Below are 25,226 nucleotides of genomic sequence, written 5' to 3'. Positions count from 1 at the left end.
TACACAGATAATCAACTGTAATAATGTTGTCAAGGAATGATAAGGTCCTAGACTATATCTCAACCGTAGATTTAACCCGATTTCTGTCGCCTACACACACAACACACTACGCGTGAAATTATGTGGACATGATGTCCCTCCACGCATGGTGCTGCCACCCCAATTGTAACGTGTTGACTAGCCACGCACCCTACACGCACTCACTTTCGCCAGCGTCTGCTACCTCGGATTTTCTGCGTGAATTAGGGCAAAAGTTTTCAATATGTGAATCTTTATTTACACAGACTGTGCATATCACAGCACAGCCATTGGACAGTATGATGAATAATTTGTGCCAGTTGGTCATTTTTCATGCTTTGTTCATGGGCATCTTTCAAGCTGCTAACACACCAAGGTGGTTGCAATCCATTTACCTATCATAAAATGTCATACAATCATAATCAGCCTATGAAGTAAATCATAATGGCAAAGTTGGCTAAACAAATACATGCTGCCTTCAGAGAACATGTAAAACTCAGGAAAAAACACACAAAAACTCATAACAAAAATGATACAAACTATTCTGACAAAAAAAAAATATATATATACATGTACATTTGGCTGTCATCACAACCATTGTATATCCCAATTTTCGGTCAAATTTTCAATTTTGAGATTCTCATTGATTTCGATAGTGGACATTCTGTTTTTGTGAAATTCTCAGTTTCTAATTTGGATTAATTTTTGTGTAATCATCACTCTTAATGGAATCTTGCCATTTCACTTTGTTCTAAAATTCACTTTTCTCCATAGACGCGCATGTGTAAAAACAGCGATATGCCAGCCTCTCCCACATACGACAGTTCAGATGACTGCAAATACAGTGCGCATGATAAACCAAACCATTGTATACTGGGCGCATTGACTTTGCACATAATAGGCCCGTTCACACACAAGGGAAAAAGTGAGATTTTAAAATCGTTTTTTCTTATCGCGATCAAAATTTCGAAATTTTTTCCTGTGTGGACAGAAAAATTTCACTAATTTTCGTGATCCTAATCGCGATCCAACTCGCACCATTAGTGCAATTTTTCAGAATAATCGCAATTATTTTGCCACGCGTCATGTGTGTAAGCGTGATCGAGATTCGGAAATTGGTATTTTTAATCCCATCGTTCGTAGCGCGTGAACGTCAACACTTTGGGACCACGGGGTCAGTCTTCGGTCATGCAAGTTTTGCGCATGTGCAATTTGGCCACTGATCGTTCTCTCCTTGCTGCGAAGTGCGATTTTTCCTTGTGTTTGAACGGTCGAAAAAAAAAAATCGAAATTTGGATCACGATTGTAGTTTCGATTTTCGTTGTGTGTGCACTGGCCTATTATTAGTGATATTAAATGGTTCGGTGAGCACAGGTACTGTGCATCAAGTCAACCAAACTACTGGGAAGACACATGTCTCAAATGACAACGGTCTTTGCAGACTGAAAAAAAAAAAAACATACATGTAGCTCTCTTGCAATATCTCTCATATTTCCAAACAATACAATTCAATGAAAACATCACACATTAAAGTAAGAATTAAAGTCTGATGTATGACAAAAATAACTGGAAATGCCAGATATAAAAGTGTAGCATTCATGGTTGAAAAAAAATGGGTAAATTTCAAATGCAATTATCTCGAAATATCATTCTTATGTGAAAATTGAAATTACGATGGTTCGGATGTTGTGTTTAAGAAAAAAAAAATTATATGGGACGCTCTTAAAATACCTTTGTTTTTTCTGTGGGGGGGGGGGGGGGGGGAGGAGGGGGATGACCACCAATGACATATAGAAGTCTGAGGAATCATACCACTAAACATCTTTGTTGGATATTCCTTGTTGCTGCTACAAACCTGTTACACTTTTAAAACATTCCTTTTTAATGACATCATATTTTAGATATTTCAAATAACCAGCGATGGTGATCTAGATTATCAAAAATATCACTAGGAAGAGACAGCCATCAGCATTACTGAAATACATTCACTATTTGTTTGACAATCCATTACTCCATTAATTCATGCAGTAGGGATAGATTAGCACTAATGAAATCAATACTTAGTGGACTGTACACTGCTCTTCATTAATTTGGCTCAGTTCCATTGATGGACATTTTATAATTTGTGGTGTTTAATTGCTTGAATCACAATCATTGTCTAATGAAGTGTCTCATAATGACTCATCCTCCCCCCCCCCCCCCCCCACCGCCACAAAAAAACAAGATAGATTCAGCAATAGCTTGGTAAATGCAAACAAGCCATAGAGCGCAATTACACATTAAGGCTTAAATGTCAAGAAAAGTGGCATGCAGCCCTGGACAAATCCATCAAATTGTGATTATTACTCCTCGCAGAGATGTGGCGTCTGAACCTCTCCTGTTATTTGTAAACAAATTGGTTCATTACAAACCAATTCCTCACCACTAGAAGCATTCGCATTTAAATGATCGTGGTATAAAAGACCAGTGTACTGTAAAGCAAGATATTTCCATGGCATTGAATTTTCATGAACTGGAGCCGATGGCCTTTTTCGCAGCATGAAATTGTCACTGGTATTCAATGAATAAAATGTAGACATGAACTTTTGTATGCATTGTGATCTCACTAATGCTGGCTCTTGAAAAAAATTGCGAAATTAAAAGGCATGGAGCATTCCTTGTTTAACAGTAATTTGTTGGCATCATTCTGATTACCAAAGTACCATGGTAATAGATACTGCAGTAATTCACTTGGTATTGTTCTCATTCACGAAATACTGTTATATTTCTGAACAGCAAGTACACCTCTCCCAGTACATGTATAAGCACTGCTCTCAACACTTTATTATCTCCTATACCACACTGAAATTATATGAACTTTGTGTTATCATAAATTATATTTTATGAATTTTATTCATGATTAAATTTGGATACTAGCTGATCCATCTTGCACATTCTACTCCATCAATCAGTTTAGAACTTCAGTCACTTGCAAGTACAACGTACATGTACTACAGTACATGGATATATATGTACGATACATCTTCACATCATGCAATTGCTACTAGTACGGGAGAAGACAGAAAGTGTGTCAGGTCACTTCAGAAATAACAGCTGTATGACCTGAGGTATTTGAATGCATGCAAGCACATTTTGTGCAAAGTTTTAATTACCATACTATATATTATGATATTTTCTGATGTATTCTGTGGTGTATTTGCATGTACATTATTATTATTATTATTATAATTATTATTATTATTATTATTATTATTATTACTATTATTATTATCATTGGTATTATAATTATTACCATTATCATTTTTTCGTTTTGTTTATACAGGGTGGCCCCGTCAGTAATCAAGTACTGTTTTCCAGGAGGCCCTGTAAACACATAAATGCAAGGTAACAATCACAACAAATAACATTAACATAACTCAATAAGTCGTACATCAAACAGAACAGAACTGCTCATGAAAATGAGAAAATGAGGAATGAGAATAAATGTAATAGTTTGGAACCAGGAAGGAAAAAAAAATCCAACTTACTGACTGAGTTTATAAAGAAAAATGCACCCCCTATAATAAATATAAATATAAATACATTACAAATTACTGCATGAAATTTGCGATAATTCATGGTAAATTTAAATACTTCCATTGTGAGTGCAAGAGACCAAGCCCTGTCTGATTAAATTCTTTTTCATTTGGGGCTCATCCAAAGCCTTCACACTAATGAAAGCCATGTGATAACTGAATATTACTCTACCTTGAACTGCAATATAAATGCTTTTAATAATAATTCACAATTCTTGTATAGTGCATTATCATATCTATGAATGCCTTTAAATGCTTTGGTCACATGTCTTAAAAAGGACTGCAGGAAAGCCATGTCTATGTTTCCAGAGTGAATACATCACGGCAGTGAAGCAACTTGTTTGACTCATGAAGATTTGTAGCAAGTACGGGAATGTCATAAAATTGTTATACTAGGTGATGAAGTAGACTACTGTAAATGTGGATATTTTAGTGTGACTAATTTTTTGCGCTCGGCCGGGGCAAGAAGAGTGTTGCGTGTTATTTAATTCCACGGAATCGAGACATCAACCACTGGAACATATGGCAAGCAAAAATATTTGTGTGCTTTTTAATATTTTCGCGCTAGTTTCTGGTAGTGCGAAATGTGCAAAAATTTCAACACTGCAAAAATTTCTACTTTTACAGTACTGTTTCTTTTCTAGATAGTGTAAAGTGGAATAATTATCACAAACTTACAGCTGGGAGAGAATGATACCTTAATAGAAAGATATGTGGTGCATTCAAAGACAAGAGACCCGGGGGTCACGCGCTCACCTGAGTATCGCAAGTTCACCTTCCATGCATTCTTGCAGACTCTTACCTGAGAACATTCGAAACTTATGGTGGGGGTAGCTTTGAGAATGGGGGCACGGTGTCCATTTACATATTCCATCACACTGGTAAAAATACCTGCCAAGTACACTGTACTTTATAGAATGTTGGATTATTATTGAATATTCATTAATTTAGGAGGTGTGGACCCCTGGGGCCCCCAAGGAAAGCATGGTGCCCATTCAAACACTTTGAGATCTTATCCCTAAGGGAATGCTACTTGACAAGTTGGGTAAAAATCAATTATGTTGTTTTCAGCAAGAAGATGAAAATTTAGGCCCACATTTGGAACCCCCCCCCCCCATCCCATCCCGCTTCCTTGGGTCCCAAGGGGGGGAGGCACCCCTGATTCTCCCATGAACAAATTTGAAACAACAGTCATCAATATACTGACTCATTGCATTAACTTAGCTCAATCACTTCCGGTTCTAGAGAAAATCTGTAAAGATTCCTTACAGGAGGGGGGGGGGGGGGGGGGGGGAATCCTGGGGCCCCCCAGGTGGGGCATCGTGCCTATTTGATGGAATTGAGATTCTATCCCCCTAGGGATGCTACCTACCAAGTGTAGGGTTTTCAAGAAAAAGATGAAAAATTACAATTTCAGTCCAAATTTAGGCCCCCTGGGGCCCCCAGGTGGGACATGGTACTCATTTGATGGGAATGAGATTCTTTCCCCCTAGGGATGCTACCTGCCAACTTCGGTGAAAATTCATAATGGCATTTTCAAGAAAAAGATGAAAATGTACAATTTCGGCCCCATTAGGACCCCTTCCCACCCCCTCCCCTGGGTCCCAAGGGGGGCACCCCTGATTCCGCCATGAACAAACTTGAAACTACAGTCATCAATGTACTAATTCATAGTATTAACTTAGCTCTATCACTTCTGGTTCTAGAGAAGAAGATTTTGTAAGATTCCTTAATTTTGGGGGGTTTGGGCCCCTCTGAGGGCCCCCCAGGTGGGGCATGGTGCCCACTTGAAGAAATTCAGATCCTATCCCCCTAGGAATGCTACCTGCCAAGTTTGGTGAAAATCGGTCAAGGGGTTCTCAAGAAGAAGATGAAAATGTAAAAGTTTACGCATGACGCACGACGCACGACGCACGCCGGACGAAGAGCGATCGCAATAGCTCACTTGAGCCTTCGGCTCAGGTGAGCTAATAAACAGAAAAGGCATCTTTTAGCAGAGATTTCATGATTTGAATGATATTATTGTAGAAATGAATTATGCATAACACTTATGGATAAGCACAAGCAGCTTATTCTTGCACAAATAGGAATTACACAAGTCATTCTGTGACACAATGACTACGACACACTTCCATCTGGCTTGTCATTCATGTCTGCTTTCTACATTGCTAATTTTGATGAGTGTGTCTAAACATGTTTACAGTAGACTACATATTTTTGTTACCCCTTTTCAAAACAGGACAGTCATCCTTATATAATTCCAAAAAAACAACAACTACTGTATGAACAACTTTTGCATGAACAAGATTTTTTTCCAGCTATTCTCAACTAACTCACTAACATCTACATACCTAACATCAAAGCTGTCACAGTATTTCATGGATAGGTGTAGATTCAGAAAAAGCTTGGTAAATGCAAATATGAAGTTGCAGTCCTCTACGTTATCTGTAAGGCCTTAATCCCATCCCATGGTGTAACATTAGTTGTTAAAAAGATAGGAAGGACACCAAGAGTAACAAGTTTTAAACTCATGGGAAACTAGATATTTCCATATACTCTTTTAACATTTTCAGTGGGATTTTTTGATACTCCCACTGCAAAGCATATTGTATTTTCAGGGAATCAAATCTGAAAATGACATTCTATATATTTGAAATAAGTACACAAACTGAATTCTTCCTCTATGCTGTGTCTGCACATCACACTTTTGTTGTTAAAAAATAAGCCATTTTCTTCAACAAAATGTGCCACAGCAAAGAAAATCATAAAATTATGACCAACTTAACGTCTTTCACATATGGTACATAAAAGATTTTTGTTCAAAAAATACCATAGCTAAATTTGAAACAAAGGAAACATGCCATTTTGCAAATGTCTGTGCTTATTTCTCTCCAGTATTGTAAAAATACACATATTGCACATCTATAGCTGCATGTAAAGGTTGCTTTTCGAATCTGAACTGTACAAGTCAAAGTCCATACTCACTGACTCAAGCTTATGCACAGCAGTGCTCAAGGGCAAAATTTGTGCATGGTTGGATTTCCAAAGAGGCACGAAACAGACATATTCTAATAAGATTATAGAGCAACAACTACATGCAGAAATGGTTTTGAAAGAAGAGTAAGCTTTAATCCATTTCAAAATATGCTGTTAGTAGTAACTGTGTACTCAGACATATGCTCAGAAGATACACTGTAGTTCATTCACCAATTTGAGAAGACATTTTGCAGGTTTTTTGCTTTTTATGCATTTTATCCACAATTTCCAGGCTGGGTTGGACTTAAGTTTTGTTAAAGTGATTCTAAAAATATGACCCAATGATCCCTATAGTGTGAGGCTGTGTGATTTGCATTATAATGGTTGGAACTAACATCATGGTTGTCATTCAGTAAAACAAGAGAAACCTTCATATTTAATAAGTTTCTTCAAGGTCAAAGTTTGATTAAACCTCTACCATTCTTCTTGTCTAATCAGATTCAATTTATGAAAGCTTACTTGAACATGACATGAATTACACTTTAACTTTCATCTGGTTGACTTGATTCACTGCAAAGATGCTGATGGACACACAGAACGAAGATCAATGCTTAAAAATGTATCTAATGAAGATATATACACACCTGGAAAGCAGCCATGATCCAGAAGGCATATTTGACATTTGTTTGTTCCTGGGCGTCTTCAAGGGAATTAATGGTGGGTAGAATTTCCTTTAGGCTGGAAACATCGCTACTACTACGCACTACAATGGGTAGCATAGATTCACTGGAGTTGGAGGAGACATTGGACACCATCTGTGAGCAGTCTGTGTTGAGAAGAAACGGCTCTGCAAGGAGTGGACTGATGACTGCCCCAAGACCATAGCAGAAATGGAGTGCCTGTAGGTGATTACAGTCAGACTTCATCTACTTACATCTCAAACAGGAAATATGCTCAATTATAGTAAAAAGCAGATTAACCCTCTGCATGCCACATTAATTCCTGTCCATTGGTATTTAAATGTGTGATATTTTGTGCACATCTGACTCATTATCACAGAAAGGGTTCATGATTTTTGAAATATCAAATGCTACAGAATTTGTTTCTCTTTGTAACACTTCTAATTCCTCACAGAGTCAGTATTGATAACAGCTTGTAGCCCACATTCAGAGAGTAATACAGAATTAAAGACAAAGGCCTGAATTCATGAAGGTGGTACAAATGAAACCATGGTTTAAACCATGGACAAAAACCATGGAGCGCCAAGTGTCGCATGGAATATTTCGTTACAAAATCAGTCATTTCGTCGATTAAATTATTATTCTGTAACGAAAATATAACATTTTGTAACTAAATGAACATATCGTCCACGACATGATTGATAATTTCGTTAACGAAACGGTCATTGTGTCAACGAAATGACCAATTTCGTAACAAAATATTCCGTGCGACACTTGGCGCTCCATGGTTTTTGTCCATGGTTTAAACCATGGTTTCATTTGTACCACCTTCGTGAATTCGGGCCAAAGTGGGTGCTATTCCCCAAACATACTAACTTATACAAGATATATCACATACCACAAATCTCAGTCATTCTATATTGGCTACATGTATCAAACTCTTTGAAACTCAATGGGAACGTGGTTCAAATGTTCACAGAAATAATAAAAAAAAAAAAACTAAAGGAGCTCTCACAGTACTTGATGTTATCAGAAGAATGCTGACATTTCTTAATGAGAGAGAGTAGAATAATCTTCAGCTCCACTGATCATTTTATTATCCTGATAACATATTCTGTCTTAACATACATTAGGTGATAACCAACTAAATCTTTGATCACTTTGATGTGCTTGATTTTAGCCAGAACCATTCTTTTCATGTTGTAATGTAGACCAATTATCCCGGTTTGCGGCAGGAGCAGTTTCATTCATTGATGAAATGCCCAATCATGTGCGAGAGTACTCTCCCTTCCCATGACATGTGTGAGTAACATCCGCTTCTCTTCTATGTAAGTGGGACTAAGCACATTCGACTCTGTTTCACTGAAAAACAATAGGAAATACCACAGGATGACTCTCAAGCCAGTAAGTTTGCAAGATACTTATTGGTAGGCCCTATATTAAGGCCATATAGACATACCTAGATCAATTCAAAATACTGTAAAAGTGGAAATTTTCGCAGTGTTGAAATTTTCGCGCATTTTGCGCAACCAGAAGCCAGCACGAAAATAAAAGCACGCGAATATTTTTGCTTACGTATGTTCATGTACTTGGTGTCTTGATTCCGCGGAATTAAAAACACGCGAAACTCTTCTCACCCGGCAAAGCGCGAAAAATTAGTCGCGCGAAAATACCCACTTTTACAGTAGATGCTTTTGAGATCAATTTCATGTGATGTCAGAGAGTAATAATAACAATAATAATAATAATAATGATAATAATAATAATAATGATAATAATAATAATGATAATAATAATACCACTACTACTACTACTACTACTACTACTACTACTACTACTACTACTACTACTACTACTGATAATAATAATGATGTATTATTTATCCAGGGTAGCCTCCTTAGTCTTGGCCACTGCACTAGCAGAGGCCCCTGCCATTATTACTACCCCAGTGTTGCCAGGTACAAATTTATACACCTAGGTCAAGAGTGACATAGTGGATAAAAACATCTTGTCCAAGGATGTGAGCACTGGGGGAGAATCGAAGTCAGGTCCTCCAATGGGGAGTAGACAGTCTTATCCACTATGCCACATTGCCCCCGAAGAGTAAAAGAGTGACTTTCCACTCCTGATCACTGCAAATACATAAATTAATGATCAAACAAGGTTTTTAGGGGAGGCCACAAATAGGACTGTGATAGAGGGCTTGTATTCCAGTTTATATCAGATGGCATATCAGACATGCATTCACTGCATGAATGCAATCTGCTGGTGCTGTCATAACCTAGCCTTTTACATTGTATCATGTGCACCATCTAGCGCCTCACACTGCATACTGAAACACTACCCTGCCGCAAAGAGGGACCACACACCAACTGGTCACTCTTGATCATTCAAATCACTAGTAGCTGATATGGGTGTTGTGCGTGTTGAGGGAGTTGAGAATGGTTCTCCAATAATAGTTTTTTTTTTACATTAGAAAAAATAAGATATCTGTAGAACAAAAATTGTAAACTTACTTCATAATAGACTTATACTTTATCATCAACCTTTGACAACATATGACACCTTGTCTTTGCCTTTCAACTACTTTGCGGCAAACAATTCCTAAATTTTGTTCCTATAATTACAGGAACTAGAATGCATACTAAGAATTGTTTTACATTCAGGGAGTTTTAGCATGGAGTGTTCTTAAACTGTGGTTCTGTAGGTATGATTCACGGTATCCTAATACTGCATTAAAAATGTGGTAAATGTCCTTTGTATAAATTGTATACAAATGTTGATAATGCAAATTTATGACACTCATACACATCTAATACTTCTAGACTGGTGAATAGTGGCCTAGATCTTGTTTGAAATGGAGAAAATCGCTCTCACAGCCATTTTTTTTTTTTTTTTTTTTTTGCGTGTGTGTGTATGTGTCAGCAATATACAATATAGGAAGCTTTTGTAACCACTTCCCCAAATTTTAATTCCACAAAGTATACTGGTATGTGATTGTATAAAGAATTTAAACAAAAGTATGAGAACATGTCTGGGCACATAATATCGCAACTTAAAAAGCAAACCAATATTATGCCCGATGCATTTATCAATACATCAAATTTAGTCCTTCTACATCAAGGCAACATCAGTTTGAATTCCTAATTAGTATGAGTCATAAGAATAACAATCTTCCTGTGCTAAAGATGGGTCATGGCATTATAGAAATATTGTCAAAGTACATGTAAGAACTTGCATTGCTTTGTGACCATCCAAAGACATAGTTATATATTTGAAATGCTCTTCCCCATTTTGAAGGACACAAAATAGCAAATTTGTGTTTTAAAATTATATCGTGTACGCAGTCTGAAGACTCACCTGGAGAAATGGAGAGACCAGTTTGCCATAGATCTTTAGGAGCGAGACATTGGCCACTGTGTCAATGATGCCCATAAAGAAACCCATGATGGCAAGGTCGACAAGGAGGATGACGAGGGTGTCACATTTGGGGATCAAGCTGAGTGTGATGCCTATCATAGTGTTGGCCACGAGGAGGATGGGGTCTGCACAGTACCTGCACAAGGATTGACCGCAATCATACAGGTTAGGACATCTGGTCAGAGAGAATGACATAGTCTTTCATGCACATGTGGATTGAGCAATATTAGTAGAACCCATCAGTGAAAGTTGAAGGAACATTGGACAATCCCGTCAAAAGTTATGAATTTTTGAAGTTTTTGGTGCTGCCACAACTGGATGAGAAGACTACCACAGATCATGACATCGCATATATGGAACCATGAAAGAAAATATAGAGAAAATTCAAAAAAAAGAAACCTTTTTCAGTTTTCTAGCATAATGAAAGAGTACTATAGACTTATCTCTTCCACAAAACAAGGGGAATATTATTACTCTTGACATATGTCAGTAACAAATTTAGGGGATGTGTACTTTTCTTGTAAAATGCTATTTTGTGGAATTTCTTTGTATTTTCTTCTTATCATTTCCATATTTGAGGTCATGATCTGTAGTAGTCTTCTCATCTAGTGGTGGTGGCATCAAAACTCATATTCATAACTTTTATATGGATTATCTGATTTTCCTCAAACCTTCACTGGCAGGTTCTACTAATATTGCTGCATTCACTCTACCCACAAGTACTTTTTGGGTTTCATTTCCCTGTAAGTAAAAACATTTCTTCATCATAAAAAAAAACATTTAACACTTCCTTACTATAGGCTTTTATAACATAATCTAGACTTATCTCATCAAATAACCTGATGACTATATCTATTTGAATATTTTTAAACTTGGGTAATAAATTATTGGAGAAAATGTTTCTGCATTATTAAATATGTGTCACAATTGATGTCTACACTCTGATTTACAATTCAAAGCACAGCCCTTCAATTGACTTTGACATCATTGATCCCGCCAAAGACTTACTACTCAAAATATCATAAATTCTGTAATTTATGCAAAGAAACAGAAAAGCATATTCATTGACACCATCACAGATGTTGTTTACATTCCATTGTTTGCTTGTTAAAAAATAAGAGGACATAAACTCTAAACTTATGAATATAATGAACTGATTCAGTTGTTACACAAATGAAGGTTTATCTGACATTACCACTAATCAGAATGAATCACGAATCTATCTACTACTGGTGCTGAAGGAATAACCGTAAACAACTTGACCTTTTTTTCTCCTAATCGAGGCTCAAAGATAGTATAATGGGAAAAAGATTTCCATATAATCTATTTGCATGCTTTTCTTGAATAACTATCACTCACAAGTTGAACTCTATTTTCAGATGACAGCAAGGAATAGACAAAGTGGATTCAATAATGGAATCAGATGATTCTTTAACACAGTTCTCATAGTCACATAGCCATTAAACCAGATTTTAGTATTTGTTGGGTTACTGTACTTGATGTACACAGCTCTCACTAATAACTTGGTCTACCAGTGATGCAAAGTGAATCAGCCTGACCAGTTTAGCAATCTACAAGGCAACTTTTTAATCAGTGTAAAATTCTAATGAAGTACTGACATATAAAGTCCAGATTACTTTATCTGTACAGAAGGTGACATGAAAATCGTTTCCACATAAATAATATAATCTCAAGGATTTCAACCTATAATTTTATGCCACTCCACACCATCGAATTGCAAAAAGAAAATTTACAGAACAAAACAAAATTATACTGATCATTAATGATGATACTACTACTTTATTTTTTGCAATTTTTCCATCAGTGTATTAAAGTGCTTATGGGTGATAGCCAGCATACTTAGATCCTTCTTACATGCAGATATGGAGGTCAATTGTCTCAGTTCTGCAGAATAGTGTTCTGAAAATTGGAAAAAGCTATGTTAAATGATTTTCATTGTTTGTCTCTTGAAGTGTCTCCTAGAGCCATGCTTTTCAACTTGTGAGCCATGATGCTCTTGCAGCGATTTTGGTCAAAAATGAAATTAAAAGAAAAAAATTAATCTAACTGGACCTAAAAAAAGAAAAAAGAAAAAAGTTGTTGGAAATAAATTGGGTCTCAGCTCAAAAAAGGGTGAGAAGCAAGGTCCTAGAGAATAGGCCTACAGAGTGAATATATGCTGTACACTATTTGACAACAAAAAATTCAATGGCCAGTCCTGCTATCACTTACAGCCTTGTAACGATCTCTGTACATACACTTAACGGGAAGGACAAACAAAATGGTCCTAGTGATGACATTCAGGGAGATAACATGTCAGACAACACAGGTTGGAATACTGTACAGCATTCATGGCTGGATCATATAAGGATCACAGCAACTATAAGTGTTTGATTTGTAGATGGTTGTTATGTGATTGAAAGGATGTGTGAATTATTTCATTCTAAATAATGGATTAAAATCCCTATACAGACTGTAATATGTATTTCCCCATTCACCATGTAATAGATAACTGGCTGGATGAAATGAAAGAATTACTACACTTTTCTAAAGCAACATTTCAAAGTTCTATGAGACATTTGAAAGTTCTATGAGACTCAACTTCATTGACTGTGTGAGCTACTCAGTTTCATTTTCTTGCCCACAAGAACTGTTAACTGCACTAAGAAAACATTATCATTACACTTTCAATACTATGAAGAAATTTACAACACTAGAAATTTAAGGAAGCTGATTTTGTTCCAAAGTGACTTCTATATATATTGAGCCAAGACATACACATGCACACACATAATATGTAATGCCCAGTGACTGACATCAGAACCACTGCTTAACTGACATTGAATGCATTCTAAATGACCAGTTGCCAGCCATGCCCTGACTGATGAACAGACATTGTATTCTGGTCAAATGGACCAGAATAAGTGGATTTATTAAGTTATATGGCCTAGTCTTTCTTGGGACAATAGAGAGTAGAGATGTATGGAGCTATTCAAGACTTCAAGATTTCCTGTTCTTTCTTTCAGGGGAAGATAATACAAAAACCTGAAATTAACAAAATCATTCATTTTATTTTATCATCATTATTACTTTTTTTAATATGCAATTTGTGGCAATGCAGTAAGTTGTGGGCACTTTGTCGATATCATCTTAATACTCTCTATACTTTTGTGGATAGTATTTTCTTGCTTTAACAAAGAACATTCATCCATCCAGACACTTTATATTTGGGTACAGTGGGCAAAAACCAAAACTTGATTAGCAATGACTCTGACAAATCATGTGGATAAATCAGCTAATTGTTGTACAATGCCTTTCAAATCCCATTGGGATCATATAATATCGATGTTGCCATAACAACATTTGATGATATACCTTTGTTCCTTCTTTTTCAAGGATTTTGTAGGTAGATTATATTGTGAGACATGAAAAGCATGAATTATCATGCTTATCTGAATCCTAGTTACCTGAACCTTTTTTGAAATTAGCAAGTATGGTTAAATCAGATATTGAACTCACATACAGCATAAAATGTACAATAGGCTTAAATATACCAGGTACATTATCAGGTTAGCTCTTCATTAAAATCATTAAAACAAGTCAATTTTGCCATCTGAGAGTAACCATGATTCATTCTTGATTCATGATTCATCTGATAGTTCTATTGCATAGATTTTGAAGTCCTTTGTGGCAGATACAGTTTTTTTTAAGGGAATTACCAACACACACACACACACACACAAATGTTTGTAGATTCAGTAAATGCAGGAATACTAACTAGTACATATCAGTGAAGTTTTATGAAAACAGTTATTATATATATCACCACTTTTTTAATTTTGGTTAAATCCATGTGCTTCATGCTGGATAAGAAGAATACAACAGTTCGTCACAATACAAAAGAACAACAGTATAAAGAAGATTAAAGAGAATTTCTAGCATAATGAAAGAGTACTTCACTTACCACTTTCAGGAAGAGGGAATGATATTACCTTTTACATATTATCAGTAAATTATTAAAGGAGTGTGTACTTTTCACACACAAACACACAAAATTGTGGTAGTCTTTTTATCCAGTTATGATGACAAGAATTTAACCACAACTTTCTACATTCATAACTTTTGAACAGATTGTTGATTTTTTTTTTCCAATTTTACTGTACTGTGCTACTACTTTCTGTATTCACTGAATCTACATATGTATTTGACTATAAAGTGCCCTTTAAGGCAGCTGGACAGCACTCTAATGTAATGATTTTATACATTACATATAATCCACAGTTTTAACACATTTTTTTCCTTTTCTTTTTCCTTTTAGCATTTGCAAAAGGTATCATCTACAATAACCCTTTATATGCAGAGCTGCAATGCTGTTTTTCCCCCCAGCCCAAGTAGGTTACTGACCGCTGTTTTCCAAATTATGTTTCTGTCTGATCTTATTGCCAATGAGTATCAGCACTTGATGTGGTTTGGATTTCACAAAAAGACAAACAAACAAGCAATTATTTCTTCCATGGTCCTGAAGGCATTCCATCTGAGGTATTGTTGACTGTTGAGCATCAAACTATCACATACATTCACACTAGACATCATGTATTCATGGGTGTCATAATGAATTCATGAACAACTGATCACAGTACTGATCACGTACAGCACACGGATCACATACTGTACACATAGTTTGGCCTACAGCATGTTTCATACTTCCTGATACATTGAAGAGTGAACAGAGAACACAAACTGGGAGGCAGTTCACCCCTATGGTGCCACAGACACTAATTACCATAATACTCGACTTAACCACTCCCTGTACTATATGGGACTATGTGACAAGAGGTCATGAATCCAATGCATAATTGAAAGCAGTACATTCATTGCCATTAGTTTTGTTACAAACATCCTGAGAAAAGTCTCTGTTGACAGTTCTAAGTTGAGATCACCAAATAAGAAAAATACTGTGGTGGACAAGCTGATGTGAGGTCTACAATGATTCTCTCTGAGACACAACAGCATTTGCAAGGTTTACGTGTACAAACATTTCACATTCAAACTTGCAACAGCTCTTCTGAAATTTTGCCACCTTGTAATTTTAATAAAATGCATGAAATACTTCGAGTCAAGACTCATGTGTAAGAAGCAATGGGGCAACAAGAATCTAGTGTGTCTCCCCAGTTTTCATGGCCCATGAAACAATAATTGTCTGACCCATGCTAACATCAAAATAGTGCTGATGTGATAGCATGATGTATAACTATGGCTAACGTGAGGGGGAAGATTCGTGTCTCCACGCTTGATCAGCTCTGATGCAATATGCAGGCAATGCACTTTGACTAGGTGAACGGATATCACATCGCTCTCGTGAGGTCCCATGAGGGCCCCACAAGCCTCTGCCATCACCGGAATCTCCATTTCATCCAGAGGCACGTCATGGCATGCATTCTCACATGCACACACAACCAATTTGTCAGCATGAACATGAACAAAGAAGAATTGGTACACCGTTTCCATCATACTTCTTTGATATTTTTAGGCGTACCATTCTCTGTGTGATATGATGCAGATATTACTAATTTCTGAATATTCTGAGATCTAAGAATTTATTCTGAAATCATCATACAAGGTATCAAAGAGCGTAAAAATTTATCAGTTGCTTAGCTGTCCTAAAAATATGAAAAGTGGTAGGGGATGCAAAGGAGGGATGGAGCCTTCATTGTGGAAAATAGATAAATAGATTTAAAAAAAAAAAAACTAGTTCCCCTCACGGTTCTCTTGTCTGCTTTTATTCCTTTAGCCTAGCCATTTCCCTCAACGTAGTCATTAAGAAATAATGTCATGCTAAAAATCACTACAGCTAAACATGAGCCTTTATACAAAAGATGTCACAGTCATATATGAACAATAAAGTGACTGTTAAAGTTCTCATCTAACGCCACATTAAAATCATTTATCCAACATTAGAATTTAGTAATATCAGCGGTTTTCCCTCCCTTGAACAGAATTAAGGGGACCTTCCCTGCTACACCAAAGAGTTGGAAAAAACACTGCTGGGGCAATTACAGACAGAAATTATCAGGAGAGATATTTCATAGCCACAAATCAGAGGAAAGTGATTACAAAGATATACAGACAAGACTAAATAAACAAGAAACTACCTTCTATTGGATATACCTGATCTTTCATACATCATATCCCCTTTTCGACAAAACTCCATATACATGTATCTGCAGAAATGCACTATCTACAGAAGGGCAATTCAATCATAGATCTTGACAAATGCATGCATTCATAAGTATATGACTAAGCACAGAAGCACAGCCAAACATTCTGTGATACAAGTATGACGTCACATCAAAAAGCAATCAAGGAATAAAACCTGTCAGTAGAGAAAGGAAGATGATACACTGTACTCCATCAATAATTAGCATGATGTTACCATATACTACTAAAAATGCTGCAACCATGATTTTCCACATATGCTTAAACTTCAGCAGCCTTGTGGCTTGTATTTCTTTCTGACCTGCTCTAGGGGTTCCTTCCATCACATGTTCTAGAACACATTCTATATCTTATGTAGAAATAAAAAGAATCTCAAAGGGCAATTCAGGTGAAGAATTTACTCTTTAAAATAAGACATTTGACTCACCAGAGTGAACTGAAGCAATGCTGGCATACATTTACCACTGAACTATGTATTGATTCACTAGAAGAAAAAAAAAGGTATATGTTATATCAATTGACTATCTACATACAAATCTATATCTACAAAAATATTCAGCAGCCAATATTGTCCCCTATTATTCCCATTGAAATTGATCATTTTTAGTTTCAGCTTCCTAACTGCTGAAGACAATACTGTAAAACGAGGAATGTTTGCGTACATTTTAATTTCGCGAATTTTGCGAGAGCCAAGATTCACGAAATTAATACACACCCGAAGGCTCTTGTCTACACCATATGCGTTGAATGCCAGAGGCACTTCATATTTATTTACTCTTTATATTATATTTACTCACTTCAAATTTCATGCTGTGAAAAAGGCCATCAGCTCCAATTCGCGAAAATTTCATGCCTCTGAAATATCCTGTTTTACAATAAGCAATCTTTTTGGAGCTTCTTCCCTGCTTTTTTAACCCATTAGTAACTGAAATGCCTGAAAGTGCTCGTCTCATTACTCCCAAAACCACCAACTGTTTTTAAAACAATTGTTTTATTGTTGTTTTTGTGGAAGGTTTCATGTAAAATATATAATCATGTGGTTTGAAAGATGTCAAAGGTCAACAAAAGTATGTTAGAATTATATCTGTGATACACCATTCTCTTGGTGAAGTCTTGATAGGCTTTCAAATAAACATAACTTATAATGGACAAAAATTAATATGCAGTGAGCTATTTTATATCATTTAGGAAATTGTCTAAATGACAGCAATATTGCTGCACCTTCCAGGGAACTATAGGCCATTGTGTACAGAATCTTCAGATTGCTAGAGGGTTAGAAAGAAACAAGGCAATCGCCAAATTGTGTCTCGCCCATTCGCGTACAAGGAATTAATATTTTTTATAACTCCTAGAAGTTAATTGACCTGCTTATGACCTTTGACCTTGTGGTGACCTTCAACACCCTAAGGGACATTTACCATCCAAGTTTGGTCACAAACGGACAAAAGGATCAAAAGTAATGAGCCATAATCGAAACGCGCCATAAAAACTTAACATTGGGCCCTAAAAATTTGTTGACCCCTTTCTGTGACCTTTGACCTTTTGATGACCTTTAACTCCCAAAGGGACATCTACCGTCCAAGTTTGGTCACAAACGGACATAGGGATCAAAAGTTATGAGCCACAATCAAAATGCGCCCTAAAAACATAACATTGGGCCCTAAAAGTTTGTTGACCCCTGTCTGTGACCTTTGACCTTGTGACGACCTTCACCTCTCCTAGGGACATCTTCTATCCAAGTTTGATCACAAACGGACAAAGGGATCAAAAGTTATGAGCCATAAACGAAATGCGCCCTAAAAACTTAACATTGGGCCCTAAAAGTTCGTTGACCCCCGTCTGTAACCTTTCACCTTGTGGCTACCTTTAACTTCCCAAGAGACATCTACCATCACCCATGTTTGATTGCCATTGTAGCAACATGTGCTGAGTTACGTGTTATAAGAGAGTCTTGCAAGTAAACTTTAACGTATGACCTCAAATGACCTTTGACCTTATCCTGTGACCTCCAACGGCACCATGACATGAAGGTACCCCCAGTGCATCTATGACCCAAGTTAGGTTGTAATCCAAGCAACTTATGTGAAGTTATTTGTCAAAAGAGAGTCTTGCAGGTAAACTTTAACGTAGAAAAGAGTCTTGCACACACTCTTTAATATATGACCTCAAATGACCTTTGACATCATCACATGACCTCTGACAACACCATTACATGAAGATACCCCTAGTGCTTCTATCACCCAAGTGTGGCTACCATTGCTGTAACAGTTGCCAAGTTATGCATCATAAGAGAGTCTTGCAGGTAAACTTTAACATTTGTGACGGACGACGGACGGACGACGGATGGACGACGGACGGACGCCATTTGGATCCTTTAGTCTCGCCTTCACCTCCGGTGGGCGAGACAAAAACTGGGAAGAGCCATACTTTGGTGCTCCCATAGACAAAAATGGTGAAATTTCGTTTGTGACTCTAATCTCAAATGAAAATATCTTATCAAACACCACTACCAGTATTCACTTTGACTGATCCAGGATACTTTGAATTTCTTCTTTCTTATCATATCTCTGCTTCCCTACCACCCCCCCCCCCCCCCAAAAAAAAAAAAAAATGAATTCATTTTTAGTTCATTTGACATTCTAATATTCTGGGCATGTTTTATGCCCATTCATTAATTGAATCAACCTACGTGTACATTTTCATTTCAATGGCTTTTCACACCATAACTTATCTGCCCAGAATTAGAAGATGCAGTATACATATGATGCAAAAATGAAATCCACTGATGTTCACCTTCAGGAATGAACTTGATATTCCCTTTCCCTAAAGCAAACTATTTCCCATTTGCTTCTATCTCTCCCACGACATTATATCCCTTTTGGAATATTCCAACTAAAGCTACTGCTGGGGGGGGGGGGGGAAGACTTTTATCTTCCTGAAGGCAAATTGCAGTAATGTTTAACCTGATGTTTAGTTTTAATTTTGGTGACATTGCACACGTTTCTACACGTAGGCTTGAACAAGGCACTCATTAGTCTGACATATGAGCCCTCAAACAGATGTTTAATGTCATAAACATTTCCAAATTTGTTTTTCCACTATAACAGCTGCAGATGATGGGGTGTGGTTGAAACCACAGTACCCATGTGGGAATAAACATAGTATTCTTTCTGTGTTCCATGAAAGTCATAATAATCAGGAAATGCATTTGGCAAATAGCAGTATTCACATACATTGTACTAGCTTCATGTACATGTTTCAATTAGCTTTGAAAGGCACAGCAGTCTTCATTCACCATAGAGTCCTATGGCATGAAAATAAATCTAAATAATTGCAATATACATTAACAGCCTGAGATTAGCTTACGAGCAAGATTTTTTGTCCTCTGGCATAAATAGTCTGCCTGTTTTATAGAGTTGGACCAATATGTCACCAAAATATCGATTTTGTCTATGGTATTTCTACCAGACACATGACCCTGGACGGTGGAGTCAAGTTTATAATATAATATCTTAAATACTAAACCATGGCTTTGCTTGTTGTGATTTGTTTTGAATTTTGTTCATTCCATATCAGAAATTAAGGAACACAATGGGCAGAATGCATAAAACAAGCAATTGCTTGGAAGCATTGCTTCAAGCAAAAGCACAAGATCTTCTAGCAAAAGGTCTAGCTCAAGCAATTGCTTAAATCCATATGCATAACCTTTTGCTTGCGCTCATACCTTTTGCTTGTCCCGCACAAGCAATTGCTTGCGTTTTCAACAAAAGGGATGTCACGCCTGTGCGAACACTAGAACAAAGGCGAGTGTGGCAGCATGTATTTGAAAGGGCATGTGTGTGTGGAAACATTTCCTGACATAGCAGAAGAGCTATGAAATGCACACACAGACACATTATACACACACGTATTACTGGCTGATTCCCATCACTGCAGCTTACAGCAGCCCGGATCTGCCAGATCGCACGTGGAGAGAGGTCTCCTCGCTCTCCACCGAAGTCAGACATCCTACCTGTTTTTCATCACATTTTGCGTGCTAATCACTGGACATTCCCGTTGTTGAAATGAAAAGTTTCTTACACTACTTATCTTGTAGATTTAAACCACTCCTTCACAAGTGTGGTCTTTCTTTCATAAATATGAAAATGATACTTCAAAGGGAACGTTCCAGATAAGCAAAAGCTCAAGCTCATTTTACAGAGCTTGGAAAATCGTAAGCAATTGCTATCAAGAACTAGCAAATGGTATGTTTTATGCATATGTTTTTAAGCAAATGCTTGGTCTCTAAGCAATTGCTTGCGGGCAGCAAGCAATAGCTTGTGCTTGCTAGCAAAAGCTTCTGCTTGCAAGCAATTGCTTGTTTTTATGCATACGGATTCGAGTAAAAGGATAGCACAAGCAATTGCTAGCGTTTATGCATTCGGCCCACTCTCACTGAGTGATACATTAATTTGTGAAGTGTCAAAGCAAACATGATTTACGTTTCTATGATACACATTTCTGTTATGTTTGACCAGCCATGATCCAGAGATTTTGTCTATAGATGTCAGTTTTGCTTTGCTCTGAGTGATCATATGATCTGAATGGTTTGATGTCTATGAGATTAAAGGGGTCTTCCATCCTGATCTTATGTTGCTCAAAAAGAAAAATCAGTAATGTAGATCAATGAAAGTTTGGAGGGAAAATTTTGACACACACAAAAAAGTTATGAACAGTTAATTATAGAGAGCAAGGCAAATCGGCAGCTCTGTGTGACATCGATGTTGAGCAGAGGGATAGGTGATTGTGATAACTGTAAAACTTCATGTATCAGTGAAGTACATTGTGCATGTACAGCTCTACCCCTGTTGGAAATATCAAATGCCAAAGGCTAAGGTTTTAAGGAGCATAACCAAATATGCAACCCCAAAGGGCATGCAATATAATTTTGGCATTTTAATCAAAATTTACATTCTCCTATATACACTTCAGCAGTATTTGCACACAAATATTGATTTAAAGCCATTTTTATTTGACTAAGACTCTACATGGTTGCTATTGTTTGCTATTGTTTGCTCAACTCAAATGCTTGCTGAATGAATGAGGATAGTCTGATATTGATACTGTATGGACCACAATACACTGAATTTGACACAAAATGTGGATTCAAGAACTGAAGAACCGATTTATAAAAAAGGTAATAAGCAAGATGTAAGTAATTATCGTCGAATTTCTCTTTTGAGGGCGATGTCTAAGATTCTCGAACAGTTGATATATATATTCTCGTGTAATCAAGTTCTTAAACAAATGCAATATTTTTTGTGAGTCTCAATTTGGATTTAGGAACAAACACTGTACTACTCAAGCTGTGCTTGCTTTTATCGATAAAGTAGCCCACGCTATTGACGACTCATCACATACTGTTGGTATATTCCTGGACCTGTCCAAGGCCTTTGACACTATCGATCACGGTATTTTGTTATTAAATACAAACTCTCGCACTATGGGATACATGGAAAGGCCTTGGACTGGTTCAGGAGCTACCTAACTAACAGGAAACAGTTTGTAAATATCAACAGCTTCAGTTCTAGTTTAAAGACACTATCTTGTGGAGTCCCTCAAGGATCCCTTTTAGGCCCACTTTTGTTTATTCTTTATATAAATGACTTCAAAAATTCATCTGTTTTATCTTTTCTTCTTTTTGCCGATGATTCTAATATCTTCTTATCACATCGAAACCAAACAACCCTTTTAGATGTATTGAACAGAGAATTAAAGTTGGTTCAAATGTGGATTCAAGCAAACAAGTTGTCTCTTAATGTAAACAAATCCGTTTATATGTTATTTAGTAATTCTGCTATCCATTTGCCTGGCAATATAAAATTGAATAATGATTGTTTGATTCAAGTTGAATCGTTTAAATTTTTAGGTCTTTATATTAACCATGAATTAATATGGAAATATCATATAGATTATCTATTTAAGATGCTTTCGAGAAATACTGGGATTTTAAATAAGCTAAAACATTTTTTCCCCAAGTATATTTTGAAAAATTTATATTCAATGCTTATTTTACCCTATCTCTGTTACGGAATACTTGCCTGGGGAAACTGTGCCAAATTATACATTGATAAAATTTTCAAACTACAAAAACGGGCTATTCGTTCAGTTAATCTAGCCGATTATTATTGTCACACGAATTATTTCTTCTTTGAAAACAGACTCCTTAAGGTTGCTGATTTGTTTTTATACAACTTAGGAACATTTATGTTTCAGTTATCAGCCAACGGCTTGCCTGACGTATTTACTCATATGTTTCAGATAAACTATGCTGTCAATGCTTACCCCACAAGAAAAAGAGATTCATTTCACTTTCCACATACTTGCACACTCCTTGCTCAAAAAGCAATTGTTTTTACCGGACCTAAATTCTAGAATGATCTTCCCGCCGATTTAATTAATTGTTCTAGTATGTTCACATTTAAGCAAAAATTGAAATTAATGTTAATAAATGAATATAACCAGTCTGATTAGATTTTTTTTAATATGTTATATGCGCAGTATCCTCGTTTAATGTATATTTCTGGTTTATGCTCCCATTATATAATCACTGCATCCGTACCTGTATTAACATTTTGAACTCATTATAGAGTTGATTATAGATAATGTGCACGTATATACTTGTGTATCTATATGCCATATTTTCACTAAGTTCTTATTCTTTGGGTTCTTTTTTTTTCACTTTTTCTTTTTCTTCTCTTTTATTTTTTTCCCTTTGTACCTTGATATTTTAGCTTTCATATCATTTCGTCATTATCACTTTGTGTCCCATCTCCATTGATTGCATAGCAAATTTACACCGGTATTTTTTCGTGGAACCTGCGTGTACAAGCTTTGCTTTTGCGGTTCCATCATATTTCACAAGTTATAGAGAGTTGTCTTATGTACATTATGTATGCTGACACACTTTCTGTTCATGACCCGACTTATAACATATTTTGTATCTTGCTTGGTTTGTATTCTTTTATTGGATGTATTTTGATGTCAAGTGAAATATGAAAATAAACGTGCTGGAAATGTCCACTGTGTCTCGAGTGCAAGACCAGTGCAGTTTCAGTTATTCAGTTCAATTCAATTCAATTCAATATGATATGCATATTTCACAATAGCATGCATTGTAGCAGTAACTTTATGTGCTCTATGTGTATACATCAAAACAGAAAGAAAATACTGATGGCCACAAACTTTCTACAAAAGTTCAATCCTTGTTAACATTGATATCAATGAACAGAGCCAAGTAACACAAATTAGTGGAAGTTTACAATTTTATCACAGAAAAACATCCAGACATGGTATGTTGAAGACTTGTGTTTTCCAGAAAGAGTCAAACATCTGAAATTAAAGTGAGGCAGTGATGTCATTGATTGACAATTTTTTTCACTGATCTCTAAAAAAAACCAAACACAAAAACATAATGTTTTTAATGACTTTGCAGCTAGTACATATCTCATATTTTACAAGCTATCATTATTCTAAATACTACCAATTTATTAAAAGCATAACTTGATACTGACGGTACAATATCCTAATTTCATTTCATCTTAATCTTAACCACTGTTTCTTAGAACTTGCACTAAGTCAGATTTCAATAAAGCTTTCATTTATTTTGGTCTTATATACTCTGGTTAAGCTTTTAGATGTTTATAGAACCAAGTCTTCATTTTGATTAAGGCATATAAATGATTAACATAATATCTAAAATTGTTTAAAAACTGTCATATTGATGATCTTACTGCAATTTCATGTTCCAAGCACTGCAACAAAATAAGGTGACATGTTTCAAACACTGTTTAAAGTTTGAAAGCCAATAGCTACAATTTTAATGGTATTAAAGTTTGTTAATTATTACTGAAATGATTGATGATTAATCTGTACGCACTTGAAGCTGTCACATCTGTTTACATAATGGTACTGTACTTACACACATCATTCTACAGGGCAGTATGCTGCAATCATCAAGGCAATCAACATGCTGTCCTAGAGGTAGAGTCTTAAGAACAGCAGCTCATTTAGGGGAAAATTTATATCACTCTGAATAACAGCAGTTAAACTCACACACATGCACGCTGACAAAAAAATTAGTTCACTGAAAGGTAATCACTGAAAGGTGATCATTTCAAAGTCTCTTTTAAAATCAACCCGTTGAGGACGAGTCCCAAGTATACTCGGGCAAGTGTCTATGGGAAATGTGTGTTGTAGCAAAATCAGCCTGTCCTCAACGGGTTTAAAAGTATCCTAGTACAATCTCAATGAAATCTCAAAGTTCCCATTGAGGAATCACATCCTTTCCATAATATCCTTT

At 36.3% G+C, this 25,226-nt stretch overlaps 1 protein-coding gene across 1 annotated transcript in view; it reads right to left on the bottom strand.

Moving 5' to 3' along the window:
- The window catches only part of LOC139713603 (major facilitator superfamily domain-containing protein 4A-like), a 97,220-nt gene that overhangs the window by 47,871 nt on the left and 24,123 nt on the right, over positions 1 to 25,226 (bottom strand). The window contains exons 2-3 of the mRNA XM_071625310.1: positions 10,610 to 10,805; positions 7,214 to 7,468 (exon numbers count right to left, since the gene is read on the bottom strand). Coding sequence (XP_071481411.1) covers positions 7,214 to 7,468; positions 10,610 to 10,805 — 451 coding nt within the window. The remainder of the gene's footprint in view (positions 1 to 7,213; positions 7,469 to 10,609; positions 10,806 to 25,226) is intronic.

Source organism: Diadema antillarum, unplaced genomic scaffold (genome assembly GCF_040938485.1).
Source record: "Diadema antillarum isolate AM-2024a unplaced genomic scaffold, OU_Dant_1.0 seq00002013_RagTag, whole genome shotgun sequence".
NCBI classification, from domain to species: Eukaryota; Metazoa; Echinodermata; class Echinoidea; order Diadematoida; family Diadematidae; genus Diadema; species Diadema antillarum.
This window is presented reverse-complemented; position numbering and strand designations above follow the sequence as displayed.